The sequence below is a fragment of the Odontesthes bonariensis genome, chromosome 14 (assembly GCF_027942865.1).
Source record: "Odontesthes bonariensis isolate fOdoBon6 chromosome 14, fOdoBon6.hap1, whole genome shotgun sequence".
NCBI lineage: Eukaryota > Metazoa > Chordata > Actinopteri > Atheriniformes > Atherinopsidae > Odontesthes > Odontesthes bonariensis.
This window is the reverse complement of record NC_134519.1, coordinates 9,085,682-9,113,613: the sequence shown is the minus strand read 5'-3', so window position 1 is coordinate 9,113,613 and position 27,932 is coordinate 9,085,682. Positions and strand designations below refer to the sequence as shown.

General features: G+C 41.7%; 1 protein-coding gene across 1 annotated transcript in view; it reads right to left on the bottom strand.

Annotated features, from left to right (window-relative positions):
- LOC142398220 (vasoactive intestinal polypeptide receptor 2-like) overlaps positions 1-27,932 on the bottom strand; it is an 86,462-nt gene that overhangs the window by 23,550 nt on the left and 34,980 nt on the right. The window contains exons 3-6 of the mRNA XM_075482179.1: positions 20,007-20,120; positions 11,606-11,697; positions 3,241-3,338; positions 269-401 (exon numbers count right to left, since the gene is read on the bottom strand). Coding sequence (XP_075338294.1) covers positions 269-401; positions 3,241-3,338; positions 11,606-11,697; positions 20,007-20,120 — 437 coding nt within the window. The remainder of the gene's footprint in view (positions 1-268; positions 402-3,240; positions 3,339-11,605; positions 11,698-20,006; positions 20,121-27,932) is intronic.

The window sequence follows — 27,932 nt, the reverse complement described above, 5'->3', positions numbered from 1 at the left end:
TCGCTTACTCAAACCCGCATACTAACTCAAAAAGTTAGCTGGAGTAGTAGGAGAAGTATGCGGTTTCGAACACAGCCATAGTTACAGGAAAAACAACAGAGCTGAGGTCCAACACTGTGCTGAACACCCATCTGAGCAGTTACAGATTGAATCATGTCATTGTGAGATCTCCATCTCTGAACTTGTGTAACTTTCTGCCGTCTGTGCTGCACCAATCATCTCACTCAGGACACGGATCGCCGTGGCGGTTAAGAGGATGTGAGCTCACCAGAGACGGCTGGCTGGAGCACTGCGAGGTTCTGTTGAAGAGGATGTCGTCTTTCACCAACACGGCCACAGCTCTCAAAATGAAGGAGATGAAGAGGTTGAGGTGGATGTAGTTCCTGGTGCAGTGCAGCTTCCTGTTCAGATGATACAGATGCACGCAGCCTTGGCTCAAAGTTTGCTTCGTTACAGGATTTGTCAAACATTGACACAACCTTTAAAAAAAAAAACTTCTGACTTCTGTAATTAACTCTTTATCTTTTGTAAGCTCTGCGTGGTCCCGAGCCATTATTCACGGCCGTTTCATTCTTTTAAACATAAAGCAGCTCGAACACACTATGGTCCCAGAGAGAAAGGGCTCCAACACAACACCGCAGAGCCTTGCCACACATCTCCCAGCTGTAACGGTTTTATTTGACATTTTTCTTTAAAGCTGAAGAGTATAACCCCCTATAGCTCCCAGACCCTATGGTGGTCTGGAAACTAGGTGTGCATTTTCTCGTAGTTGAGGCGTGGTTTACGAATGCCTAGAGCCGTTTATTGGGCGCTACGAATGTCTATCAAATGGCGTCTGGTTCTTCCCATGCTGCTTTGCACACGATTCATAGCCAATTGTATCACTTATACCAGATGACGTATGTAGAGCGACAGAAATTCGACGAGGAAATACATCCTTCTTGGCAATGAAATCTTTCAACGCCAAACGTTGCTCTTTTTTAAAAGTAAACTTGCGGTCTAAGCAACTTAAAACACTTTCTAAGGCTGCATCGAACGGTAACGTTGTGTCTGCTGCCATGTTGGATTAACACTCTACAAGCTTTGGTGTCGCGCATAGACGTCGTCATTGTCTTGCTGCCCCCCCTCGTTCTGTGATTGGTTCCCTAACTCAGGCAAAAATAAGGGCGGTGGTTTCCAGGCTGCCTTTGCAGTGTGAATGAAATCGCTCGCAAAGCAGCATGGGAATTCCCAGGCTAAGGTCCAGCTTTAAAAAAAACAAACTTCTCCTTTAAGGACCTGCAGGAAATCCAGTCTTCGCCACATTGTCTTACAGTCTCAGTAATCAGGCCCACCAGCGTTCCCCAGAGTAACCTCTCCGGAGATCTTTGGATACCTCCGCCAACCCCTCACTGCGTCCGGATTACAACCTGCAATCTGCACTGCTTCTTTGCTTTATACCTGCTTGCTAATATCTAACAAACCACACCACAGCCAGTCAGTGGGGTTACATGGCACTGAAAGGATCGGATTATTGGCTAAATTACAATAAAAATGAGTTGAGCAAGGGTAATTGCCCCTCCTGTGTTGGAAACCTTCCTGGAGACACAGTAAGCCCTCCCTGATTAAACCGCTATCTCTGTTCGATTGCTCCTTGGACCCATCTCACCGTTCCTCCTCTCTTCCTCCAGATATTGCCGGACTGGACCAGGAAAAGCTCACCACTTGCACCACTGCAACTAATCAGTTTCTGTCTCCCATCTCTCTGTCAGTCTGCTCTGTATCGGCTATTCCACAGCCGTGACCAATTAAAATTGATAAGCCGAATGAAATAAAATCTATCTGTAAGGTAAGCCGTTGTCATACACACACTAATTTCTCTCCCTTCTCATCAACATCCCCTAAAACACCCTCAGGAGCATCCTCACACAGATGGGAAGAGCATAAAAAAACAAACTGTGGCTATTTAATGATAAAGCTGTGAAATGTAAATGCAGCCAGTAGGTCATTGCACCAACACTTTATAATCCAATTGGGCTGGCGTTATAATTGGATTTTAAATGAATGCTATTGATCTGTAGCACCGTGCAGCCTGGATTCAGTTTGGTTTGAGTTGATTTCCACCTACAAAAGGACAGTGACCAAAAGCTCAGCTGCAAAGTCCAGAAGGACTATTAAGAGAAGAATCAGCCAGCTGCTGCTTGCTTGGCATGTGGTGTCCATCACATCTGCTCAACCCCATGGAATTGGCTTCATATGAGGCATGGGGGGGACATTGCTCCAGATGTGTTTAACCAAGCCGAGTACCAAAGAAGTTGGCAATTGCTGCAAAAGGAGAATTCTTTGATGGAAGTAAAGCTTGAATTAAAAAACGGTAAACAGGATGTTCCCGTCGCGACACGTTTCCACGAGTTTCTTTCAAACCTTTAGTGGCCCTGAAACGTGAATCCAAACTGGACATGTAGGCGAGTAGTTTTAATCGTGTAAACAGTGAAGCGAAGGTTCTGTTCGGATGATGTAGGTTCCTTAATGAAGCCATTAGCTTGACGCTCTTCTCTCTCGTCATCCACATCCACGAGAAAATAAAAACTCCACAAGATCCTCTTTTGTTCCTCAATTTACTTCCAAAAAAAACATAAAGATTGGTACAGCAATGACCCGATTTGAGACAAATAAAAAAGGTGAGAGAAAAAACAAAGAAAGTGACAGAGAGAGAGAAAGGTAAAAAAAAACTTTGTGGCTTCACTCTAAGCCGCCTCTCCTAAAAAACAATAAAAAATAAAATTAAAATAAAAAACCTCTTCATACTGTAGATTTGTATATAGCTAATGTTTATTCACTATTTTTTATTTTATTTTATTCTATTCTATTTGCTTGTTTTTACTTTAATTGTTTACAGATCTTTTACTGTATGCTGCTGCAACACAACAATTTCCCAAATTGGGATGAATAAAGTACTTATCTATCTATCTATCTGTCTATCTATCTATAATGACTCCGGTAACCAAACTCTCCCGAGATTAACAACAAATTAAAGGCAATGTTCGCAATTTTTAACCTTCTCACGCATAAATGACCTGAATTAAACTGTTAACGTATTAAATTAATTATCTGTCTATAAATACTGTAAATAGCTCCTTTTTTTTATTACAATTCAAGTAAATCATATTTCAACATGTAAACTCAAATAGCTATCCAAATATCAATATACCCAAATAGGACCCAGGCTCCTACAGATAATGTTGCAGTGTTCAGACTTACCGGAAAAGACAAAGGATGGCGCTGCCTGTGGTGAGAGCGATGAGAGACAAACTGTGACCCAGAGTGTACAACGTCTGCACGACCACGTAGAAGACCAGCTGCAGACAAACACACCACAGTTGAGGATTATGGGTTTTTTCCACCCCCACCATTACAATCTCAGTTATTTAGGATGAGCCCATCCAGCACTTTGCAAGATGAGATTTCATGTGGAAACCCAACTGTTATATTTCCAACAACAGAGATTATAAGTTGAGTTCTTGTACGAATTAGAAAATATCAAAAATGCTAAAATCAAGTTGTAAATATAGAAGATTTTATGGTGCGTTCCATTCTAACTAAGAATTTCCAAGCTTTGTGGTGAAGGACACAAACAGTTCTACCCATGTGCATCAATGCATTAGTTTTACATGATGATTTGGTGATAAAGTGGAGCCTGAGCTTCAATTTGAAGGTACTAAAGTCCATATAGGAGGGATTTGTGAATTACAGCCGTTTAATATGGAGAATCCTCGGACAAATGAAAAGCTGCTTCATATACATTATGCACTATCTTTTAAGCAAGCATCATATTCCAAAGGTTGCATTTGCATTTTTAATCTACAGGCAATCAAAGGAGTGAACTACTAGGTGATGGAAAATAGTAAAACATAATGTCAAAGTACCAATAAAGTTGCTGTCATAAAGATGGCTGAGCGTTTTACCCACATTTGACACACCAAACACCTGGCAAAGCATCTCAAACATCAATTCTTCTGTAATTACGACCTACAAATTAAAGGAGACATATTCAGCCTTTTTTCACAAGTTGTCACCATTTTCCTGAGGCCTCAATGAAGTGCCTGCGACACGCTTTGGTTAAAAATACCCCAGAAAGACGGTACAACGGCTCCCCTTTCCGCCATGAATTTACACCTCTGTTCACGCCAACTGGTTTTTCAGGTGTGGAAGAACTCTAACAATGTGGGATATTTCTAAAAGAATTGAAGAGGAAAGCAATGGTTTTCAACCTCTGTGTCCAAAAAAGTTTTGCGTGGTTTAATTAAGAATATTCTAAATGATCCGATACCGCACAATATAATCAGAGATTAGAGAACAAGTTGGAATAAACTGCTGCCGTTAATCGCTCAACCCCGAGATTAACCTGCCATCCGTTAATCGGTTACACCTCCAAGAGCAACAAATGATCATATATCAGTCATAAGGACCAAACCTCAACGCTTTAATTGCATCTTGCTCCTAATATTTATCATCTTTGACTTAAGCAGGAGTTTTACTTGTAGAGTACCCATTTTTACATTTTTAAAACATCTGCACATACTCTGCACATTTGGCATCAATGACACTCAAAACCTGCAGGTCAATCAATACCAATAAAACATTAAAAAAAGAGACGGTAAGTTGTCGGCTCAGCTGTTTTATATTTTATCATCCAAGCTTTACATCTTAAGCTTTGTTTGTATTTCGATGAAATTCTGATTTTAAATCTATATTTTTCTGATATTTGCATGTGTTTCAGCTCATGAAAGTCACGAGCTGAAGGTTATGATGGTTTGATTGATGAGTTATTACAGCGTCAATCATTCATAGATGCACTAATTGCATCAAAATATTAGAGTTTTGCTGGAATAAAATGTAATTTCAACCAGTATCGATGGTTGATGAGTATTCCAGGCAACAGCTGCAGGTCTGGGTTTATTGGTCTGGCCTTGATAAAAGCTCACCGATTTGAGCAGAAATTATTGAAGAGTGTATACAGTGACAAGGGGGGAAAGAGGTTTAGAGAGAAAGGGATTAGCAGGGCCAAGAAAGAACGAGAGAACACTATAATGAGCAATTCAGCTGTGCCACCGGTGACCTAAAACAAGCCAACAGGAGAAAGCTGCAGTTACACAACAGCAAAGGGCCAAAAACAATGAGCGCAGCAGAGAGCAGACGTTTGATTTCACGGCTGAGCTGTTGTTGTTGGGAGGACAAAGCCCCCAGAATCCGATAATGAACAGCGACCCTGTCGCTGCTTTCGAGGACAGCAGACAAATCTATTTCTTCACTGACATAATGACACCTCACATTATATGAAAGTGGTTTAGATATCGATCACTCTTGTACACAAAGAGCCACGTTTCAATCGATCAATCGAGCTCCTGCGAAAACTTTAAGTTATCTGAGGGCCTTCTGGCTTTCATCTCTCTCTTTCAGCTGTTTGGCTTCTCCGACAAAAGAAGCTTTACGGGAAGAATTCGATTCGAAGTATGAGGTCAGCATTTAAAACACAAAAAGCTTGTACAGTAAATGAAGACAGACCAGAGTCAGGACTTCTTGGACATCCAAGCAAGGGAATCGAGAAACATGCTTCCATTACAATGACCTGGAAGCGTCTCCTTGCTTGCAAACAACCCACATTTATATGAAAAAGCAAATGCACCCCTTTAAATTCTAAGATTTTAACCCCCCACCCATAGACTGATTAATAAAAAACCCTGCAGACAGACACTGCACTGCACTTTTATTTGACTTTGACTTACTTATGCTGCATTATGTGCAATAGAGTCATAAAACAATTGGATTGCACTGTAACTCTTTACTTTAACTTTTACTATTTTTATTCTTTTTGTATTGTTTAGATATGTTTATACTGTGTGCCTTGTATCTTTTTGTGTGTCCCGAGCCAAGAGGTCCTGAACAAAATTTGCATGCGTTTCAGCTCATGAAAGTCACGAGGTTATGATGATGGTTTGATTGATGAGTTATTACAGCGTCAATCATTCACAGATGCGCTTAAAGAAACTAATTGCATCAAAATATTAAAGTTTTGCTGGAATAAAATGGAATTTTATTATTACATTATTATTTTTGTAATGTAAATTTATTATTGTAATTTTATTTTTAGTGACAATACCAGGAGGTGACAATAACAATAATGACAATAAAAATATGGTCTTTAGAAGGTCTTAAAATGCTCTGTGAGTCCGTGCATAAACCGACACTTTATTTAGGGAAATTAGTCTTGGACTCAAGTGCTGTTACATTAGCCGCCTTTACAAAAATCAATAGTAGACAACACAAGCGATAAATGCTGCAACCCTCGATGAACTGAAGCAAAGTGGACCTAAATTCCTCCACAACCATGTGAGAGGCTGATAACGTCGCACAGAAAACCATCATTTCAACCTATTACTGCTCAAAGTGCTTCTACGAGCTGTTGAACCCTGGAGTGTATTTAGTTTTCCAATCCTGGCTTCATTAATATTCGAAAAAGCTAATTACAAGACAAGATTATGTTGTTATGATGTCCTCATACGTAAAACCCCTTTTTCACATTGTTCTGCTGAATTTAACTCCTTTTTTACAGCCGTTATATCAAACATAAATGCGCTGGAATCAGGCCTTTGTAAGCTACAATCTTTGCTTTCAACAAAAAGAACTAATTATCTAAAGATCCAACAACAAATACAACTTTAGAGTGATCTCAGTGAGCCTAAATTGGTTTATACAGTTGAGGAAACAAAGGGGATTTAAAGAGATGTTGCAGATGTTCGGGTCTAATTTAGTCCAGTTTTAAACTAAAATTGCACATTTTAGTCCCAGTCGGGGCTCTATAATCTGTACAGTTTGCCCTCTTGCTTTAACACCACGTTTTTACATCTAATGTGGATTTGAACACTTCCAGCTCTGGTTTCTTCGCTTTCAGAAAAATCTGCTGGAACCAGCAACAAAAATATGATCTCACTGCGCAAGAAAAGCATCAAAAATCTTTTTTTTTAAAAAGCGACACTTTGATAACACAGGAAGGGCAACAGTGTGCAAATAACCGAGACTAAACCGAGGTTTAATTTAAAATGCATCTTAATCATCATACAGGTATTGAAAATTATACTTGCACAGCCTCGGGGTACTATGTCTTGATATTAAGTTTCTACCTTAAAAAAGTGCGAATAAGAGCTGCAAAGCTTCAAGGACAAGATTGGCTTGAAGTCTGTTGTCACTTTGAGGGATTTTTAATAGGGCTGGGCGAGTTAACTCGTTATTATCGCGTTAACGCGTTAATTATTTAACGGCGATAAGTATTTTATCGCGCATAACGCAGGTTTTTTTTTGTATTGTTTTTTTTTAAATATTTTCCTTGGGCTTTTGTGGATAGGAAAGTTCAGAGAGACTGAAAGCAGGGGGCAGAGAGAGGGGGAACGACATGCAGCACAGGGCCGTCCGATGTGAGACTTGAACCGGGGCGGAGTCGACAGAACCAAAGTCATCTGTAAACACTGCCAAGTTGAATTGTCTTCTCAGCGTAGTAGTTCCAGTCTAAAATATCACCTAAAGGCAAAACACACAACTGATAGTAGCAAGTCATTCAAGGAAACAGACAGTGGAGCGAGGCTTCTACATAAAAACTACAGAAAGATGCTGATGTTAAAAGTGTGTTTGCACAACAAATGTTATGGCACTTTCATTCATATGGCAGCACATTTAAAATAAAACTAAATGCTAAAAGCTATACACTACTTTTGGATACATTTTTTGGATTTTGCGTAGAAATATGATTAATCGTGATTAATCAGGGAAATCATGTGATTAATTAGATTAAACATTTTAATTGTTGCCCAGTCCTAATTTTTAAATTCAATAACCATGAGAAAAAAGTCCAGAAGGTAGAAAGATTTTTAGTTGCAAATTAGAGGGTAAACAGCAGGTTTATAAGAAGTGACGGACAGTAAATATCACACACAGTGGGGTCTGAGTGCAGGTGTGAAGGCGACGATAAATCAAAGTGTTCGCACAGAAATAGTCCTTTGACATTTCAAAAACGTCCTCAAGCGCCTCTGTGACAAATTTATTCAGAGCAGCCGTCAGTCATGCTGATATTCCAGCTCTCTGATAAAAACCAAAGCTGACCTGCCGCTTATTCCCGCCCTGATGAAACGATGCTGGTCAGCGATGACACAGAGAGGGATTTCCTTTGTACTTCTGGGTCTGCTGAATAAAGGTGTCTTTGTTTATTAAAAAAACGTCTGCTCAGTGTAAAATGAAGCAACATTCCGTAAACTCTGATCTCACTTAAGGAACTTTTTGCCTTTAGATTTCCTCATGACGTTAAATGCGTCTCGTGTTTCAGCACAGATGTGATGCAACGAGGCCCTTTGTGCTTTTTAGACTCATTAAAGTGTTCAAACTGGAGGATGAAAAGCATCAGAAGTGTTGTTGTTGTTGACAGCACTGGCACGAAGAGTCGATAATACTCTCTTGGAAAAGAAAACAGATTGAAATCTGCCCTTAAATGCTTTCTCTCTCCTTTTGAGTGTGTGCGTTATCCTGCTTTTTTCAGAAGAAGAAGAAGAAGAAGGTGTTGCGTGTTTGATTTCCCACCCCGAGTTCTCTTTGTGGGAAAATCAAAGTGTGTTTGACAAGAAGCAAAAAGGATGCGCATCAAATTTACACCAACTTCAAAAGGACGCGTCCAGTCTTGTGTGCGGGGGGGAACGTGTCAAATCCCATCTTTCCTCCTCACCTTACCTTCAAGGTCAGCCTTCTCAGCGGACTCCCACTCTACTGCAGATGCTCGTCAAACCTCTGAGGGGTAAAGATAAGATTCTGCGCTAAAGTTTAGATTCGTATCAGCATTTGTTCTTCAGCTGGACAACGAGAACAAACCTCCAGCCGGAGTCTCGTGCTCCGTCTGAAACGTCCACTTCTCCACCTGCTCACTGCATAGTGTCAGACTAAAAGTGGGGTTGGACAGATAATGATGTATTGGTTTTTATCATGTGCCACCAGCAGGGTGGCAGACAGCACAGTGTGCCATCTCTACATAACACCGAGATAAAACTGTGGGACACCCATAGACCGAGCAGTCCCCTGCTTCCGAGCAGTAAACACCGTAACAGGTGCAGCTATCGCTAGGTGGCTAGGGAGTGCTCGGTCTGCTCCTCGGTCTGCACAGTTTTACATTGGACGCATTGATATCAAGGGAGGCAAAAATAGCGCCAAGCGAAGTGAGGTCTGACTTTTTCCTGGACAACATTTTGTGATGCAAATGTATTACTCTTTTGAACGGATATTTTTTTGAGAAGCAAAACGCTTTATTTTTTTGACCCCAGCCAACTAACCGGGACTACCTGCATCAACGCCAAAACGAGGCTGGAATTCGGCTCACAGGACGCAGCGGGAGGTAAGTCAATGTTCATAAATGACATTGCTAATATGGAATGTCATACAGCTTCATGTCAAAAGAGGCGAACTATCCCTTTAAGTTGTGTTTTAAATCAGGTATGAGGGTTAATCTATCAGCAATCACCTCATGTCTGAACCTAATAGCCAAACCTAAACAGATGGGATTAAGCTGGAAATTATTCAACAGAAACAACAACATCATCTTGGAATTATGGAATTTCTGAGAATTAGAAATATTCATGGGTCCAAAAACTTAGAATTGAACCCAAAAGACCTAAAAATGTACTATCCAGAACCAAATTGGACCAATGTATTATCTGAAAGGACTGGAACTTGACTGGAACCTGACTGGAAAGCAGCCATAGACCAAGATGCAATTAGGATCTCAGCTTATCTTATCTTTTTTTAAGTTCTTTTTTCCCAGGACAAGTGACCTTTATTGAAGAGTTGCTCAACATGAAATGAGGGCAGAGAACGAGGAGGATGACATGACGCTCGTCGCCCCGAGCCGGGACTCGAAGTTGGGCTTCAGTGAGATTCAGCTCACTCAACTAGTTGAGCTAAAAGGGAAAACACATATTTCTATTTCATTCTAATTAGCTTATAATTAGGGCTGGGCAACAATTAAAATGTTTAATCTAATTAATCACATGATTTCCCTGATTAATCACGATTAATCGCATTTGTACGCAAAATTCAAAAGTTTATTCAAAAGTAGTGTATAGCTTTTAGCATTTAGTTTTATTTTAAATGTGCTGCCATATGAATGAAAGTGCCATAACATTTGTTGTGCAAACACACTTTTAACATAAGCATCTTTCTGTAGTTTTTATGTAGAAGCCTCGCTCCACTGTCTGTTTCCTTGAATGACTTGCTGCTATCAGTTGTGTGTTTTGCCTTTAAGTGATATTTTAGACTGGAACTACTACGCTGAGAAGACAATTCAACTTGGCAGTGTTTACAGATGACTTTGGTTCTGTCGACTCCGCCGTCTGGAAGAACTTTAAAATGAAAATGGCCGAGTAAAAGTTCCGTACCCTTCTCCATGTTTGGTGGATCCGCCGATTACTTTCTTTTCCGGTTCCACAGCAGACAGCAACAGACTTTTACAAAATAAAAACCTGTGAGCAAAAGACTTTTACAAAATAAAAGCCTGTAAGCAACAGACACTTACAATAATAAAATAAATAATAAAACCTGCGTTAATGCGCGATAAAATATTTATCGGCGTTAGATAATAAACAAGTTAACGCGATAATAACGAGTTAACTCGAGCAGCCCTACTTTTAATGAACCTTGTATGTTTATTTTTACAGCGGGTCTACCGTGTGTCCTGTGAACCTACCCGAACCCGACTGAATAGATGACAGCTGATGGTTGGGCTGCATCCGATTTTTATTTAAATTTTTTGGGGGCTTTTTATGCCTTTAATGATAGGACAGTTGGAGAGAGACAGGAAGCAGGGGGCAGAGAGAGGGGGAAGACATTGCAGCATAGGGTCGTCCGGTGTGGGACTCGAACCAAGGCCCACTGCAGCGAGGACTATAGCCTCTTGTACATGGGGCGGCTGCTTAACCCACTACGCCACTGACCGCCCCGGGCTGCATCTGATTCTACAGAAACAGGAAGTAACACAGTTTGCTCTATGATACAGGACGAGCTGTCACTACTCAAAGTTTTGAATTAATAAATTGGATGGCTTTCCTCTCACTTCAATGACATCCGTGGAGCAGATAAAATATTATCGTTGTGGATCTTGTGTGTTCGGTGTGGAAGCGGATTGTGTCATACTTCTAATTGAGGTTAAACCAACTGTCTGACCGGTTAAAAAACGTCCTCTTTGGCCGAAGACCTGCTATCATACAGACATTCTCTGACAACATAAAATGACAACAGTAACTTGCTGAAAGTGTGAAGGCAAATGGTTTCATTATTGATGAAAAAAACCAGACAGACAGGCATGGATTGTTCACATGTATCACGCTACCGCTGGGCTTATTGACCTTTTAAAGATGAAGTCTCCCACCACCAACTGGTGTTAATTAACAGCCAACCCTGCAGGCTCCATCAATTGGAGGCCACTAATGGTCCATGTTGTGTTATGGCTTCCTGTGCCACACACTTAGAATTCATTAGAGCTTCGGTGACAAATGCAACAGACAGAAAAAAAAGCAAAGGAAACAGACGTGTACTGCACCTTGTCCTGGCTGGCGTCGGCCCCACACACGCTGCTTATGTTTGGGAAAACCTCCGACCAACCTGCCGTCGTGCAGTTCCTGCTGATGTTACCTTTGAGAGAAGAGACGCACCAAGAATTACTCCAGTCCTGAGACACCGTCACACTTTTCATACTGCTTCCACCATAATGAAAAACAACAAGTAAAGAAAGTGATTCAAAATGTAAGTGAATCCACTGATTCCGTAGCTTATAGAACCACCTTTAAACAGCAGTCATTTGAAGTAATGGTTTTCTGTGGGACGTTATCAGTCTCTTTCATGGTTCTGGAGGAATCTTGTCCCACTCTTCTCTCCAGCGCTGCTTCAGCTCATTGAGGTTTGCAGCTTTGGTTTCTGCACAGCTCTCTGAAGGTCCCACCACAGCATCTCAGTCAGGCTGAGGTCTGGACTCTGACTGGACCGTTGAACACCTTGATTCTTCTCTTCTTCACACATTCTGCTGTAGATCTGCTGCTGTCGGACAGACGGCCTCACATCTGACTCTAGAACACTTTGGTATCCAGAGGAGTTCATGGTGGACTCAATGGCTGTGAGGTGCCAGGTCCTGTGGCTGCAGAACCAGCCCAGATCATCAGCCCTCCACCACCGTGCTTGACAGCTGGTGTGAGGTGTTTGTGCTGACATGCTGTGTTTGGTTTCCTCCAAACGTGCTGCTGTGCATTATGAGCAAACATCTCCACTTTGGTCTGGTCTGTCCAAAGGACATTGTTCCAGAAGTCTTGTGGTTTGTTCAGATGCAGCTTTGCAAACCTAAGCTGTGCTGCCATGTTCTTTTTAGAGAGAAGAGGCTTTCTCCTGCAGCCCTTCCACACAAGCCATACTTGTTCAGTCTTTTTCTAACTGTTCTGTCATGAACTTTAAAGGCCTACAGAAAGGTGATTTTTTGCACAAAACTGAAATAGCAGATCGATTCCTTATATACCATGGAATTTTTTTATGATTTTAAAATAATTTTAGGCCCCTGGATAGGCCCAATAAACTATCACCGCATTTGACTCGAATTTGGCAAACTGGAACGACAGGTGCGTGACGTCACGAGTGCCAGCAGCTGAAACAACCCCCAGTAGTTCTAGTAGCGAAGCCAGCAGTTTGCCAGACCTGGAGTAGCGAAACAGCACAGGGATCAACGTAAACTCCCAAAACTGGTGCACAGAGATTGGCAGAATTTTGGGGAAAGAGGGAGAGTTCTGTAAGAATGTGTGGAAGAAGCTACGGGACAGATACTTGAAGGCAAAGAAGAGGGCAGAGATCTGTTGATGCCGGGGGCTTCAAACCTTCACCTCTATTAACTGAATTAAAAACTTAAAATGATCCGAAAACTGCAGCAGTATCATTAATTACAGTATTCTTGCTCTTGACAGCGGCATTGTTTTCTTCTCCACTTTCGTGGTTGTAGAGTAGAGGTAACCGTCACGTAGCAGCGCCACCTCTGTGACGGAGAAAATTGCAACTACTGGCACAACGACTTGCGCCACTATACATGGCGGGCACGAAATCGTGACGTCATCAACACCGCTCGCGCGAGCAGACGCAGCAACCATGCTAGAGCCTTAAGGCGGCCGCCTTAACTATAATGCGCTGCGGGAAACACTGCTATAGTTTAGAATGTAAACATTGATGCCTTACCTGTTGACAGTCTTGCTCACTCTTGAAACCTCGCGCTGCGTTCCAAGTAGCTGCCCGCAGATGTGCCTGACTTAAAATCAGCGCGGCCAAATAAGAAAATTAAATCGGCTGGCCGATCGATTGGTCGGTCTCTAATTACTATATCTTACTTTTTAAACTTGCTTTTTCTCTTTTTTTTAAATTTCTCTTTTTTTTAAATATCTTGTTCATGTCTGTTGTTGCTGCTGTGGCAAGTGAATTTCCCCATTGTGGGATAAATAAAGTACAATCTAATCTAATCTAATCTAATCTAATCTATTCAGTCCACTGTTCCAGTTAGCATTCGTTCAGTTGATGTCATGTCTCATATAAATGTTCTATTTTTTCCCAGTTTTCTTCAAATACGTTCTCTTTGAGTCTCAACAGGTATGTAAATTTTTCCATAACAAAGATTTCCTGGACAATTTCCAACCATTGCTCCTGTTTTGGAGCGTTCGCATTGTGCCAGTTTCTTGTGACCGCTTTCTTACTTGCTGCGAGTAAAACTTTAGTCAAGTACAGATCACAACCTTCTCAGTATTCCCAAGATACATCTCTGGACAAGTATTTGGAATTTCATATCCCCAAGACTTCTTTTATAGCCAAGTTAACATTTTGCCAATATATCCTCATTTTAATACAATTCCAGAAGATGTGTGCATGGTCTGCCTCCCTGCTCCCACATAATCTCCAGCAGTCTTGAGTTTCCTAGATTTTATGTTTGGTGTCATAAAATATCGAGTTAGGTTTTTCCAACAGAACTCCCTCCATATTAATGAATTTGTTGATGTACATTGTGTCTCACACATGTGGTACCACTCCTCCTCATGCATTTGGATTTTTAGTTTTTTTAAATTCTTTTTTTTTTTTTTTTTTAGCAAACTTTATTGAAAAGTCAGACATTACAATTAGTGAAAACACAGAACATTAAGGTAATATAATACAATGCCAGGGGGTCACATTATACAAAACAGTGATAAATTAGTTGATGAAAATGTTATATAAAGTGCACAGCTCTGTGACGTTCGTTTGTTTCTGTTTGTCTGGCGGTGTTGTCCTTCCGGTTCAAAGGATGTTGTCCACCAGTCCAATCAGCGACAATTCATGTCAAATCACACTGTCCCTTTTTTTCCCCCAGAAAATGATGATCTTTGGCTGAATGTCATTTATCGTATTGTATCGTGAGATTAGTGTATTGCTACAGCCCTAATTAGAGCCAGTCAGTGGGGTTACATGGCACTGAAAGGATCGGATTATTGGCTAAATTACAATAAGAATGAGTTATTAAATTCATGTAGACACCTTAATCTGACAAGAAATTGGATCGGATTAACACCTCATCCTGACTGAACACGAGCGAGCGATGGATAAGAAGTTATCAGAATGCGCATTTTTCAATCAGCCTGTCCTGACATGTCGCGAGCGATGTCACTCCATCCAGCGATCACGCCGACCCCTTATGAAATCGCCCGCGCTGTCTCTATTGGGACGACATTTCGCGGCTGCGTCCTGCCCCTTCTTATTGGTTGAAATTAACACGCTGCTTCCTGTTGACAAGCTAGTTAGCAACAGGTCAGCATCACTCGGGGAATAATGGACGAGGAGAAGCTGATCTTTACCGTGGAACACCACCCAGTGGTTTATGACCACAAAGATCTGAACCGAAGGGAGCCGGAGAACTCGGCCTTTCAAGTGAGTACTTTCTGAACCAATAGAATCACTCCCGACAAAATCGTCACGCTGCATATCAGGACACCCTCGCGAAATTTCGTCATCGTATCGCGTCAGTTTCGCTCGCTTTCAGTCAGGATGAGGTGTAAGATCCCGAGATAACTGGGTTGAAAGTCACTCTAAACCTGCTTGTAGACGGTGAAGCTCGTGGTGAATCAAACTTTGCGTACTGCGCATGCTCCAGATTTTTTCCCAGGGTCGTGACCCGGAAGTCAAAGGAGACGATATTCCTGTTGTTGTCGCCGTCAGAAAGAAACAAACAACGCGATGGAGAATGCTCCGTTGGGCATCGAGTTTGTGCAACAAGCAGCTCATCACAGACCAAATGTAGAGGGACGTAGCTTCATCTTGCTCTGCGTTCTCCATCTTTCTCCAATGCCTGAGTTTGTTGTTGTTGTTGGGGGTGAAGAGGTCAACAGGAAGTGACTCTATTAGCAATAGTTGAGATGGGTACAGCACCACCTATCATACCGGGGTATGACACGCTTTGTGCCTCTGATCCGATTCATTCACCGCCATATATCCAAGGATAATTACCCTTGCTCAACTTATTCTTATTGTAATTTAGCCAATTATCCGATCCTTTCAGTGCCATGTAACCCCACTGAGTGACTCAAACTGGGCCAACTCTGTGCTGGTGACTGCCCTGGAGTCCCTGGAGCTGGTTCTGCAAAGACGAATGCTGCACAAGCTTCTCAGCATTGTGCACAACACTGCACACCCTACTTCAGAGCAGAGTCTTCAGTCAGAGGGTTCTTCAGCTCTGAAGCAGTAAGTGTAAGATCAGCAGGTTCATAGAGGAGGTGAGTCTTCAAGAGCTACACACAAAATGTGCCCTTTAGGGATAAATAAAATATTCCATCTGTCAAAGGGCCAAGCATTTGCCCTGCAAGCTGTGGGACGCTCCGGGTTTCTGCTGTGGAGAAGCTTCAGTGTGTCTTAAATAAGTGCCAAGACCAGCGGACCGAGTGAACTGCAGAGGAAGATTTTCTGAAGGTTGCACTGCCAAAAATCAATGCAGTGCACGGGGAGTTGATCTCCCCTTGGGAATTCCCAGAATGCACTGTAAATAGCTCAAAGTATCACTTTCTTACTGAGTAGAAGTGAGCTCACTTGTTCCTTAATACTCCTCATACGAACTTTTTTTCCCCACTCTTTCCCTGCATGCTAAACACAGTTGGAGCTCAGGGATTATTAGAATAGGTGCAATGCTGTTACTTCTCAAAATATTACAGTAACCGTGAGCCTAGGTTGCCACGACTACACGGAGGAAGTCAGTGGTGTTGATTAAAGCTTCAACGAATCCAGGGACTGTTGTTTGAATTTGTTGAAAAGTGAGGAAGGAAGTTCTCACACAATATGGTGAAGTGGTTAACACCAGCCTTCAAAGACAGAGTCCTGTCACGCATAACAGGGTTTCACTAAAATAAGAGCGTTTGATTCAGCTTTTTATAGTTCTACAAATGTGTATTCAGTGTTTTATATCAAACATTTTGAGCTTTCAGTAATTCTGACTCTCATTCAACCTCAAATCCAAAACAGTTGGGATGCTGTGTAAGATGTAAATAAGGGCAGAATGATGCTGCTGATCTCATTAACCTGTGCAATGCCCAAAAAGCTTTACCGTCCACACCGTAATCCCACTGTCCACCCTCCCTAGAAGCACTTGTGAACATGCAGTAGTTGTGCAATATCCCATTTGTGACAGTTTCATGTCATGCAAAATGGAAGCGTGTTAAAAGCTGCAAAGGGAAGTGGAAGCATCTGATGTTTTTGGAGTCTCAAAACTAGTAATTTTGCTATTTTTGAGCATATGTGACCGTTTAAAGAAACAGAAAAAGTAAACATGATAGAAAGTCAGAAGGCATGGGCTCCCAAACACAGAGCACAGTCGACATTGGAGTAGTGACCCATAAGAAAAACACAGACACAACCTTGGTGTGTTTAATAAGTTAAACCTCCACGTGGTCTCCTTTGTCTGCGGCGCTCTGCTCTCCTTCCTTCATGAAACCAAGAAGTATGGCCTGCGCTCCATCCTTCGTCTCCTGACTCTCTCTGTGAGCTCTTCCAGCCTCCATGTTAGATGCCCGATGTGATCGTCCATGATTAATATCACCAACATGCAGTCCATGAACACGGTGGCCTCCCCGCTCTCCATGTTAGCTTCTTGGTGGTGTTTTTTTCTTCTCTCCTTACTTTTCGCAGGTTTTGTTTTGTTTTGTTTTGTTGTTGAATGTGGCGCTAAAGTAACACGTCGCTGTCGCAGACGGTTGCGTCGCATCAGTCCCGATCAGGTCCGACTCATGTGCGAATGCAAACTGAAACACTTCCGCTGGGGAAGGACAGTTATTAGAACAGAATTCGAGGAGGACAGTTCTTAGAACTGCTCTGTCCGAATGTGGCTATTGGTGCGCAAGTAAAGTACTACAGAGGTGTGCCTGTGACTGGGGACCAAGGCCTTAAGCCTGATTTATGGTCGTCCGGTGAGTGACGGAGACCCTCCCGGAGACGCTTTCCGTCGCTTCCGTGCATCGGCCAACATTCGTATCTATCCTTTGAGGCGATGGGGACTCGTGGAGACCGCAAGGGTTGTGATTGGTCGGCTAACAACATCATTTCCTGGAATCACTTTTCCGGTTTCGCTCCTTCCTCCACCGCCATTTTTTGAAAGAGTTTCCTGTGTGCCGGTCAACATTTGGTCAAAATTGTTTGCATTTCAACATGAACAAGCTCCAACTCCAACAACTGTCTTTGTCTTTCGGTCGCCATCGTTCACTGTGAGGAGTGGAACGGAGCCGGAAGGTGAACAATCAATCAACGACTTTCACCATAGACGTCGCGAGATTAGGGTTGTCTAGGGTAACTGCCTTGCATATCCGGAGAACTTCGAAAGGTTTAATAGCCTCTCCGTGACCATGAAGTCGGATTGACGGAGCGACGGAGAAGCATACCGAGGCCTTTACACTGTGAAGGAATCTAAAAAGTCAGGAACTAGGTGATAACCCCAATCCCCGAAATCCAAACCAGATCTCCAGCTAATGGACGCACGTCATAACAGTCGAATATTTAGCTTCTCGTGCCCATAGTCCTGTGTTTTCTGTAAAGACTGTTCATCTCAACAGCTGCTTATTTCCTACACTGATGATCCAACATCGCTTGTGCTGTCACACCATCTGGAAAGCCCCCCCCCCCTGCCGAAGAAAAGACGCCTTTCATGTTGCAACATCGTGGTTGGAAGACAAGCTGCAGAATCGATTCTTAGTGAGATCAGCACGACTAATCTCCTGATATTAATGAGGAAAACTTACTTCTGTGCAGCTGAATAAACACAAAAGGCAGAAGAAGACTTTCCACTTCAAAATGTCATATTTGACTTTGTATGAAAGAATGCAGCGAGCTCGATTTCTCTCTTTCTTCAAGAAACTTCAATAATTTCTTGCTTTTTCAGCACTTTTATTGCACTGACAGAAATACAAAGATGTTCGGTAACTTCAGGGAGCCTGGAATATAGCACCCGGCCGGGGCTGAATGTTTATCTCACATAAGAAGTTACAAATGTGGTAACTGAGGGTTCGGAGCGGTCTCTGAGAGGGCAGCGTCAGTGTGAGCTGCACAAGCCGCTGGGTGCTTTCTAATGTTCAGCCATCAATGTAAACCAGAGCGGAAACCCACGCTGCCCTCTGGTCACTGGCTGGAAAACTGTGATTCAGTAAAACTGACCCAGATAAATGTCTTTATTGTGTCCTGACAAACACATCGTAAAGTGCTTGTTGAATCTATGAAAAGTTCAAAAGGTTGCAGCTAAGTTTTCTTTCACATGACCTGACTTTTCCAAATGATGGAGATTAAAAAAGATGGAAGAAAGGCAGCAGCAAGTCCAGATGATTACAGTAATCTATGTTTCCACAGCATTTATCCCCCTTATTCCTTTTGAAGTCAAAGGGTGAAAGTAATTCTCTCCATTGAGCGAGTAGATTTAATCATCTTGAAATAAAGAGCAGTGGTGGGAGAATTCCTCTGCAGGCAGCATTTAGCAACTGGCTTTTTTTAATTGTGGCCTTAAGTCTTTTTTTTTTTTTTTAAAAGGAACAGAAAAAAGTCACTTTTTATAAAACCTTCAGGTTTATAAAGCAGACACCATATAGCTCGTCTCAGGGATCAAATGGCTTAGTTCTCTCCTGAAAGCTTCGTCCTTTGGGCCAAAAAAACATACGCAGGATCCACTGGAACTCCCTGCAGGGAGTTTTTCCCTGCTAATATTTATTCAATTAAGAGAGTTAGTGGAGGTTGACTTGGTTTTTCATGTCAAAGTCACGTCAACTGGTACAATAAACATAAAAACAAGGGATGCAAACAACAGAAAACGCTCCATTTCTTTTGAGTTTGCATGGTTCCAGACAGGGAAGAGCGATCGCATCAGTTTCTTAATAAAGCTTTATACTACTGTGCATCAGATGCCACAAAATCTAAAACTACTGAATTAAAAGCCTATTTTAACTTTAAAGTGAGTCATGGAAGAAAAACACGACTGAAGACAAGTTTTAGCTTGTAATAAAAAAAAAAGACAATATGTCACATAAATGAAGTAATTTAGTCGCCTGACATCTGTGTAAAAACAACGACTTTGTGCATAAAATTCTTCAATTTCATTCAAATGAAAAATTCCATCACAGGTGAAGTCATTCTATTCATCAAGCTTTTTTGCATATTTTACATTAAATATGATGAGACAAGCAACTTTTCTGCCAAATAAATGTGGTGGAGCAGCAATACTCAGTAGAAAAGCACACAAACATGAACACTGTAGAACAAGACCCAGCTCACAGTTTTTAAATCATTTATCTGCAGTCAGAATGACGCAACAATGCGTCTTCCTGTTCATGTAACATCTCTTCGACAGATTAAATGAATGTTTTATCTGTAGAAACACAATAAATTCATAAAAAAAGATGGAATAAAAGGTTGCTAAATAAATGACGTCTTACCACTTCTGCCAAAAATGGTCTTGAGGACTCGAGGACAGGGGATGGTGACGGTCTCTCCAAACTCGACTCGCTCCCAGCAGGCAATGTTGTCCCAAGTTCCTTTGCATCCCGGCTCTGTGGAAAACAAAAGTGGCCTCATGTTCACGCTGAAAACCAGCAGTATCACAGGCGTTCAGGGGCTTTTAGAGCGTGAAATAGTTCAGCAGAGTGGTGTCCACACAAATAAAATACACTTCAATTGGATACTTTTTAATTTATTTCCCCAAGCCACGCGGAGCCGCAGGTTGCCGACGCCTGATCCAGAGTGAATTACTTTGTATCTGTAGCAGAAAGCGTGCATACAGTGTATGCTCAATGAATGTAGATGTTTTGGACACAAGCAGAACAGAAAAGATAAGAGTAACTGTGCCCAGATGCAAGGATGCCACCAACTCTGCAGAAAGAACAGAAATTGCTTAATCCAGCTTTCAGCATGAGCCTTAATGGGCGCCATACTGCTGATGGCAGTCAACTGGGCTTTTTAGTGATAGATGAATGGAGACAGGGTACTTGATAAAATGCTGCTCCTCTCCTCAAGTGCCGGTGGATGGAACCAGTAAGAATTCTATTAAAGAGGCCTGTTAGTGGAAAGCTGGAAATAATAAATAAAAAATAAAAATAGAAATGTTATATTCTGCAGCCAAGAGTGGATGTTATGTTTTATATGACTCATATGTAGCTGAGCTTGAGCTGAAAGTCTAATGGATTGTTGTTTTTGCAGGAAATACGACTGCTGATGGATACGATTCGAGTTGTGAAGGTCAAACTGCGACTTTAAGATGCAGACATCCGAGCTTAAGACTGTTAGAAGCTGTTAGAAGTTCCAATGGAGAATTGTTCATGGGGCTATGGCTACAAATTTATCTATGGACCCTTGTATTCTGTGGAGAAATAGGCTGTACATGGTCTGGTGAACTTATATCTGGTTCTGCAGAATTGTCCATATGGCTGATCAGAAAGAACCAGATTCTGGGCTCCAGTAGCGTACAGTCGGTTGAGTTTTGAAAGGACTTGAAAATCCGTCTTTTTTCACCTGAAGAATGATCTTCAGGCCTTCAGTTGGGGGCCTGGCTTTGGTTTAGTGGGAGTAGATGGGGAGCTGGTTCTGGTTCTGTTGGTGGTGGTGGTGGTGTTGTTGTACTCCTGGATTTGGGGAAGTTTTCTTTTGTTTTAGCTTTGTGACTCATGTCATTTCTCCAGCCAATAATTAATAAAGGAACGTTTTAAAACTGGGCCTGGGCAACGATTAAAATTTCTAATCTAATTAATCACATGATTTCCCTGATTAATCACGATTAATCGCATTTGTACGCAAAATTCAAAAATGAATTCAAAAGTAGTGTATAGCTTTTAGCATTTAGCTTTATTTTAAATGTGCTGCCATATAGTTGCAGCTCAGCTTTGTGATCATTTACACAGAAATAATCTGTTTGAAGAGTTTCAGTCAGGATTCAGAGTGCATCATAGCACAGAAACTGCACTGCTGAAAGTTACCAATGATCTCCTCTTAGCCTCTGATAGCGGACTTGTGTCTGTGCTTGTCCTGTTGGATCTCAGTGCTGCATTTGATACGGTCGATCACAGTATCTTATTACACAGACTTGAACATGTTATTGGGATTAAAGGAACTTCATTAGGCTGGTTTAAGTCATATTTATCTGATAGATTTCAGTTTGTTCTTGTAAATGAAGAATCTTCCTCACACACCAGAGTAAGTCATGGAGTTCCTCAGGGTTCTGTGCTTGGACCGATTCTTTTCACTTTATACATGCTTCCATTAGGTAACATTATTAGACAGCATGGCATAAATTTCCATTGCTATGCTGATGATACTCTGCTGTACTTATCTATAAAACCAGATGAACCCAATAGGTTGGTCAGACTACAAGCATGTCTTAAAGACATAAAGACCTGGATGACTCAGAACTGTCTGCTGCTAAATTCAGACAAAACTGAAGTCGTTATCTTTGGACCTGAGCGTTTCAGGGAGAAATTGTCTAGCTATATAGTTACTCTAGATGGGATTTCCTTGGCTTCTAGTTCTACAGTGAGGAACCTTGGAGTTATTTTTGACCAGAACTTATCATTTGACTCGCATATAAAACAGGTTTCTAGGACTGCCTTCTTTCACCTTCGTAATATTGTTAAAATCAGGAACATCTTGTCTCAGAGTGATGCAGAAAAACTAATTCATGCATTTATTACTTCAAGATTGGACTACTGTAATGCTTTATTATTGGGCTGTCCTACATATTCTCTGAAAAGCCTCCAGTTGATCCAAAATGCTGCAGCCAGAGTTCTGATGAGAACTAACAGGAGAGATCATATTTCTCCAGTTTTAGCTTCTCTTCATTGGCTCCCTGTTAAATTCAGAATAGAATTTAAGACTCTTCTCCTTACATATAAAGCTCTTAATGACCGAGCTCCATCATATCTTAAAGATCTCATTATAAGATGTTTTCCTAACAGAGCACTTCGTTCCCAAACTGCAGGTTTACTTGAGGTTCCCAGAGTTTCTAAAAGTAGAATGGGAGGCAGAGCCTTCAGTTATCAGGCCCCTCTATTGTGGAATAAGCTGCCAGTAAATGTCCGGGAAGCAGACACCCTTTCCACTTTTAAGACCAGGCTTAAAACTTTCCTTTTTTATAAAGCTCATAGTTAGGGATGGCTCAGGTAATCCTGAAACATCCCATAGTTAAGCTGCTATAGGCCCAGACTGCTGGGGGGCCTCATCTGACACACCTTTCCTCACTTTACTCTCTTTATGTATATGTGATATTATTATGGTCATTAACTCGTGTTTCCCTGTTCCAACAGATATCCTTTGAATGGTGTTACAGTGCCGCCGTCACGGTGCCACCCCCCCCCCCCCCCTTTTCTGTCTTCTCAAACCCCAGCTGGTCGAGGCGGATGGCCACCCATCCTGAGTCTGGTTCTGCCAGAGGTTTCTTCCTGTTAATAGGGAGTCGTTTCTCTCCACAGTCGCCTCAGGCACGCTCAGGCCGGGAGATTGGACCGAAAAACAAAAAGTTTTCAGTGCAATCTGTTGGTTTCCTTAGCTAGGAAATTGTTTTTGAATTGGCTCTATATGAACGAATTGGATTATTTTATGAATTATGATTATTATTAATTAATTGAATTCCAATTGGCTTGAATTGGACTTACTATCTAAGTGCCTTGAGATGACATTTGTTGTATTTGGCACTATATAAATAAAAATGAATTGAATTGAATTGAATATGAATGAAAGTGCCATAACATTTGTTGTGCAAACACACTTTTAACATCAGCATCTTTCTGTAGTTTTTATGTAGAAGCCTCGCTCCACTGTCTGTTTCCTTGAATGACTTGCTGCTATCAGTTGTGTGTTTTGCCTTTAAGTGATATTTTAGACTGGAACTACTACGCTGAGAAGACAATTCAACTTGGCAGTGTTTACAGATGACTTTGGTTCTGTCGACTCCGCCGTCTGGAAGAACTTTAAAATGAAAATGGCCGAGTAAAAGTTCCGTACCCTTCTCCATGTTTGGTGGATCCGCCGATTACTTTCTTTTCCAGTTCCACAGCAGACAGCAACAGACGTTTACAATAGTAAAATAAATAATAAAACAATGGTGGTCCGTTGTGTAGTGGGTTGAGCAGGAGCCCCATGTACAAGAGGCTATAGTCCTCGCTGGATAATAGTAGAATATAGTCCTTGGACGGCCATGTGCTGCATGTTGTTCCCCCTCTCTCTGCCAATTTTTTTCATTTAATTTTTTAAAATTTTTTAATTAAAAAAAATAAATAAAAAAACCTGCATTAATGCGTGATCAAATATTTATTGTGTTAAACAATTAACGAGTTAACTCGCCCAGCCCTATTTAAAACCCAAAACCCTCTCCTCGCTTTGGGTGTTTTTCTTTTTGTTTCTCTCACTCGGTTCCTTTCTGTAGGAATTTCTGCTGTTAAGTTTTATTTCTCTTTCCGTCTTTAGCACAGCCAGTTGAGGCAGATGGATGCTGTGGTTCCGCTAAAGAAGCTTTTATTTCCCCACAATCGCTAAGCACCGCTCAAAAGGAACTGTTGATTTGTAAAGTGATGGAAGACGATTTATTTTGTGAATTCGTAATATGTTTATTTAACTAATAAGTGGTGTCTGGTTGATTTGCAGATTCACATCTAACATAAGCTCCCTTTACTGATTCTGCCGTTGCTCCTGTTCCATCCGTATCGCACACTTACAACTTTTCGGTATCAGTGTTACATTGTTCGAGGCCAACAGGTTAAGAATGCAGGCGGATTCGTTCCAGCCTTACGTTACGGTTCCCAGCGGATATCTGATGCAGGAATTGAAGCTTATTCTCGTCTCGACCTCTCTGCATATTATCTCCGAAGTGAAAATGCTAAATTCAGATTCCATCAGCCCCCTGGAAGTTTTTATAGCACTTGATGGAGAGGAAAGGTTTGTAGCGACACGGAGGGACAGAACATGAAAGGGGAAGTGGTGAAAAAAGAGAATAACAGCGGGACGGAGAGGCCAAAGGAGGACAAAAGAGGAGGATGTGTGGGGGGGTGAGTGCATGTGTCTCTGGGGTAAAATGATTCGAACACAGATCCAAACTCATCGGTGCATGAAGAAAACTCCATCTAAGTGATCCATCCTTATTCAGCGCGCTTTCACGGAAACACTCAGAAACACATCATAGGCAGGAGGCTGGTTTTCAAGTGACAACTCACCAAAACAAAAAAGCCAGTTTAAAAGAGAGTGTGTCCTTGTAAACTGACTGTATTACATTAAGCTTCTTTGACAGTTTCTGCAGGCAGAGCTGCCCCCATTTTTATTTAAATTCAACATTCAAAAGATTCCAAATACACCCAACGTGCACCTTATTCAACAACACCAGCCAGACTTAGTGTTAGCACATATTCCTGCTCTGAAGCGAGTGGTATTCAGCTCTGTGTTTTCACTACTTCCATCATGATCTAAAGCCTTGATGAGATCAGGTAAAACTGATAAGCTAAGGGTTCAAAAACTAACGGGAATCAACATACAAACAACGTCACAAAGCAAAGATTTTAAAGAAATTACAACTGTGGACCCTCTGTTTTAAAATTCCTTCAGGCTGTTTTTAGATGTGAGGTGTTACCTTAGAAGCATATGAAAGGAAAAAGCTTAGATGTGTTGTCTCATTGTTGAGGGAGCTGGGTGTAAGTAGACAGAGTGTGAGGAAAATAGTGAAGGAAGTGTCAGATGAGGCCGTAAAGTCCAGTCAGTGGATTTGGTTTAGAAGAAGCAATAGCAGCTGGGGGCCCAGCAGGGGGAGCACTTAGGGTAAACAGACTTTTGGAAGAAGCAAAGAAGACATTTCAGGATATTTAAGTGTAGGGTGTGGCCCATGTGAGCCTTTTGAAACCAGACGGCCATTCTAGGTGAGTTGCCCTGCATGGCTTTGTTTTTGCTGGCATTTTTAGTGATTATAGGACTGTTTAGGTGAGTTTGTCTGCTGAATCTGCTAGTGTGTCTTGTCCTGCCTCCACCTCTGGCACCCTCTATATTTTCATTAACCCCTACCCGAACCTGGGTTTGTATCCCCACCCCACTGTGACTGGTGTGCAGTTTGTGAGAGGCTTTAGGGGGGGACGCCAGTGATCATTGTCTAGCCTCCTGGAGGTGTCGTGGGCCCAACTAGAGGAAACACTGATGAAAGGAGGTTCCCACCTGATGACCCCAATGACATGTTGGTCAGCATTGCTCACTGATCTATGTTATAGGGAGTATAGGGAATTATTCACTGAGTCTGGTCCATTTTTTTTTCTTTAGCACAAGTTTCTTGTGTTTACCTTAAATGTGGACCCTCTATTTTAAAATTCCTTCAGGGTGTTTTTCTCTGGGTGAAGATGCAAGATGTTACCTTAGAAAACTGAGCCGCACAACAAATCGAGAGGATCTCAGGCCAAAACTAATGGAACCAGTAATGAAACTTGGAGCCCTTCCAGCAGCTTGTGAGGCCCTCTCTCTGGCCTGATTTAGCTAAATAATGGGGTTTTACTTTGTGGGGGAAAAGCACAAAAATTCATCAGAACACAGCGACTTGTTTTGCTGGTAAGGACACTATAACACTGCTTTATCTTTAGCTGTTCGCCTCATAATGAACAAACAATAATCAGTCAGCAGGTGGCGGTGACACAAACACTGGAGCCAAATCGGCAACATTCAGCAGCTTAAGCCCCAGTCAAAATATTTAGTCCTATGACCGCTTGTGGAACACCAGAGCAATCTAAAATGGCACAGCAGCGTCTCTACCTCCTGAGGACTTCCAGAAAATACCAGCTGGCTGAGAAAGTGCTGCTTTCCTAATGCTGTAGCATCCAGAGCATCCTGAGCAAACTGCATCTGTTTCACCAGCAGCTGCTCCGTAGGTCAGAAAACACTTCAGAGTGTCAGCACCATGGTGCAGAAGATCTTCGGCTGGCCTTTGCCCTCCTTGGACGAAATACAGAGCACTCGGTGCCCCGGGAGATCCTGCAGCACTATGACAGATGGTTTCACCCATTCAGTCCCGGACATCACTTGTTCGGGCTGCCTCCCACTTAACGCTGGTTAATGGGCCCTCAAAATCAGAAATGGACAAATAAAGAGAGACAGCTTTTACCCCAGAACCATCAAAGCAGTCAACTTTGTCAAACCCACAACAAAAAAGACAACCTTCACTTATCAAAGCTCATCTAATAGGGACGAGGGGTTTTATTCTCAAGACAGACCTTTGCAAACAAAGATTATGCACATCTGTTTTTTTTTTTTTTTTACCTCTGCACGGTCCAATTTAACTGCATCTGTGCAGTGACAGTAAATATGTTCAACAACATTCCACCTGTGATCACAGATTATGTGAAACTACATACTTTGAAGATGGAAATAAACCCGGCAGCAAACTGAACAAACCTGTTTTTTCCTTATTAAACCATCTTATATCAGTATAACCGCTGTTACCATCTTTATTGTGAGCTCAACAGCAGCTTCTCAGAAAAATAAAATATAAAAACATATTCAACATCAAAGTGAGTTTTTAAACAACGTGACTTCAACTGTAGCTGCACTGATCCACAGACATGCACCGACCAGGCAAAATGATCAATTTCTTTCAGAAATACATTGTACTTATGGCTCAAACTCAGCTGGAAGGAGAAGCTATATCAAAAGATTGCGGTAAAATGGAATTTGTCTGACATTTACAAAGATTTTGTGTTAGGAAATGCATTCAAATGTATGGAAATTCTAACTATACTGACAGAATGTCACGTCTAAGCTTCATATAGTGTAAGAAACGCACCTAAAGCTTGAGGAAACATCACTTAGTGTCTGACGGTTTGATCTGACCCTGGAATAATGACTTCATCTTTTTTATAAAAAGACACTATCAGGCTGCATATTGCATCTTTTTTAGAGCTTTTAAAACGGTAAAGAAGGCGAATCAAGGCTTAGCTTTGACTCACCTCAAGTACCGCTTTGGTATATTGAGGATGAAAATTCAAATTAAGCTTCAGTCTGGGCTGTCGGTGCTGCTGAATATGCAGAGAAAAGCACTGAGGTTGGAGCTTTGATTCCCACGGCTGGATGAGCCCAACGGAAACTGGTTTGAGTCGCTGTTTGATAAAGTCCTAACAGCCTCATTGAAATAAAATTGCTCTTCCATGCAGTTTCCGTCTTAAGAGGGTTTAGGTTTTTTTTTTATTATTATTTTCCTCTACTTCACGTCATTGAGATTTAATTGAGATGGCAGGGAGGGACGCAGCTGTCAGAACTCACATCAGAAGAGAAGAAAGTCAGTCTTATTAAAGCAGCAGAAACACTTGGACACGTACGACGGTGTTTGAGGGAAGTTTTTCAGGCTTCGGTGCCAAGGT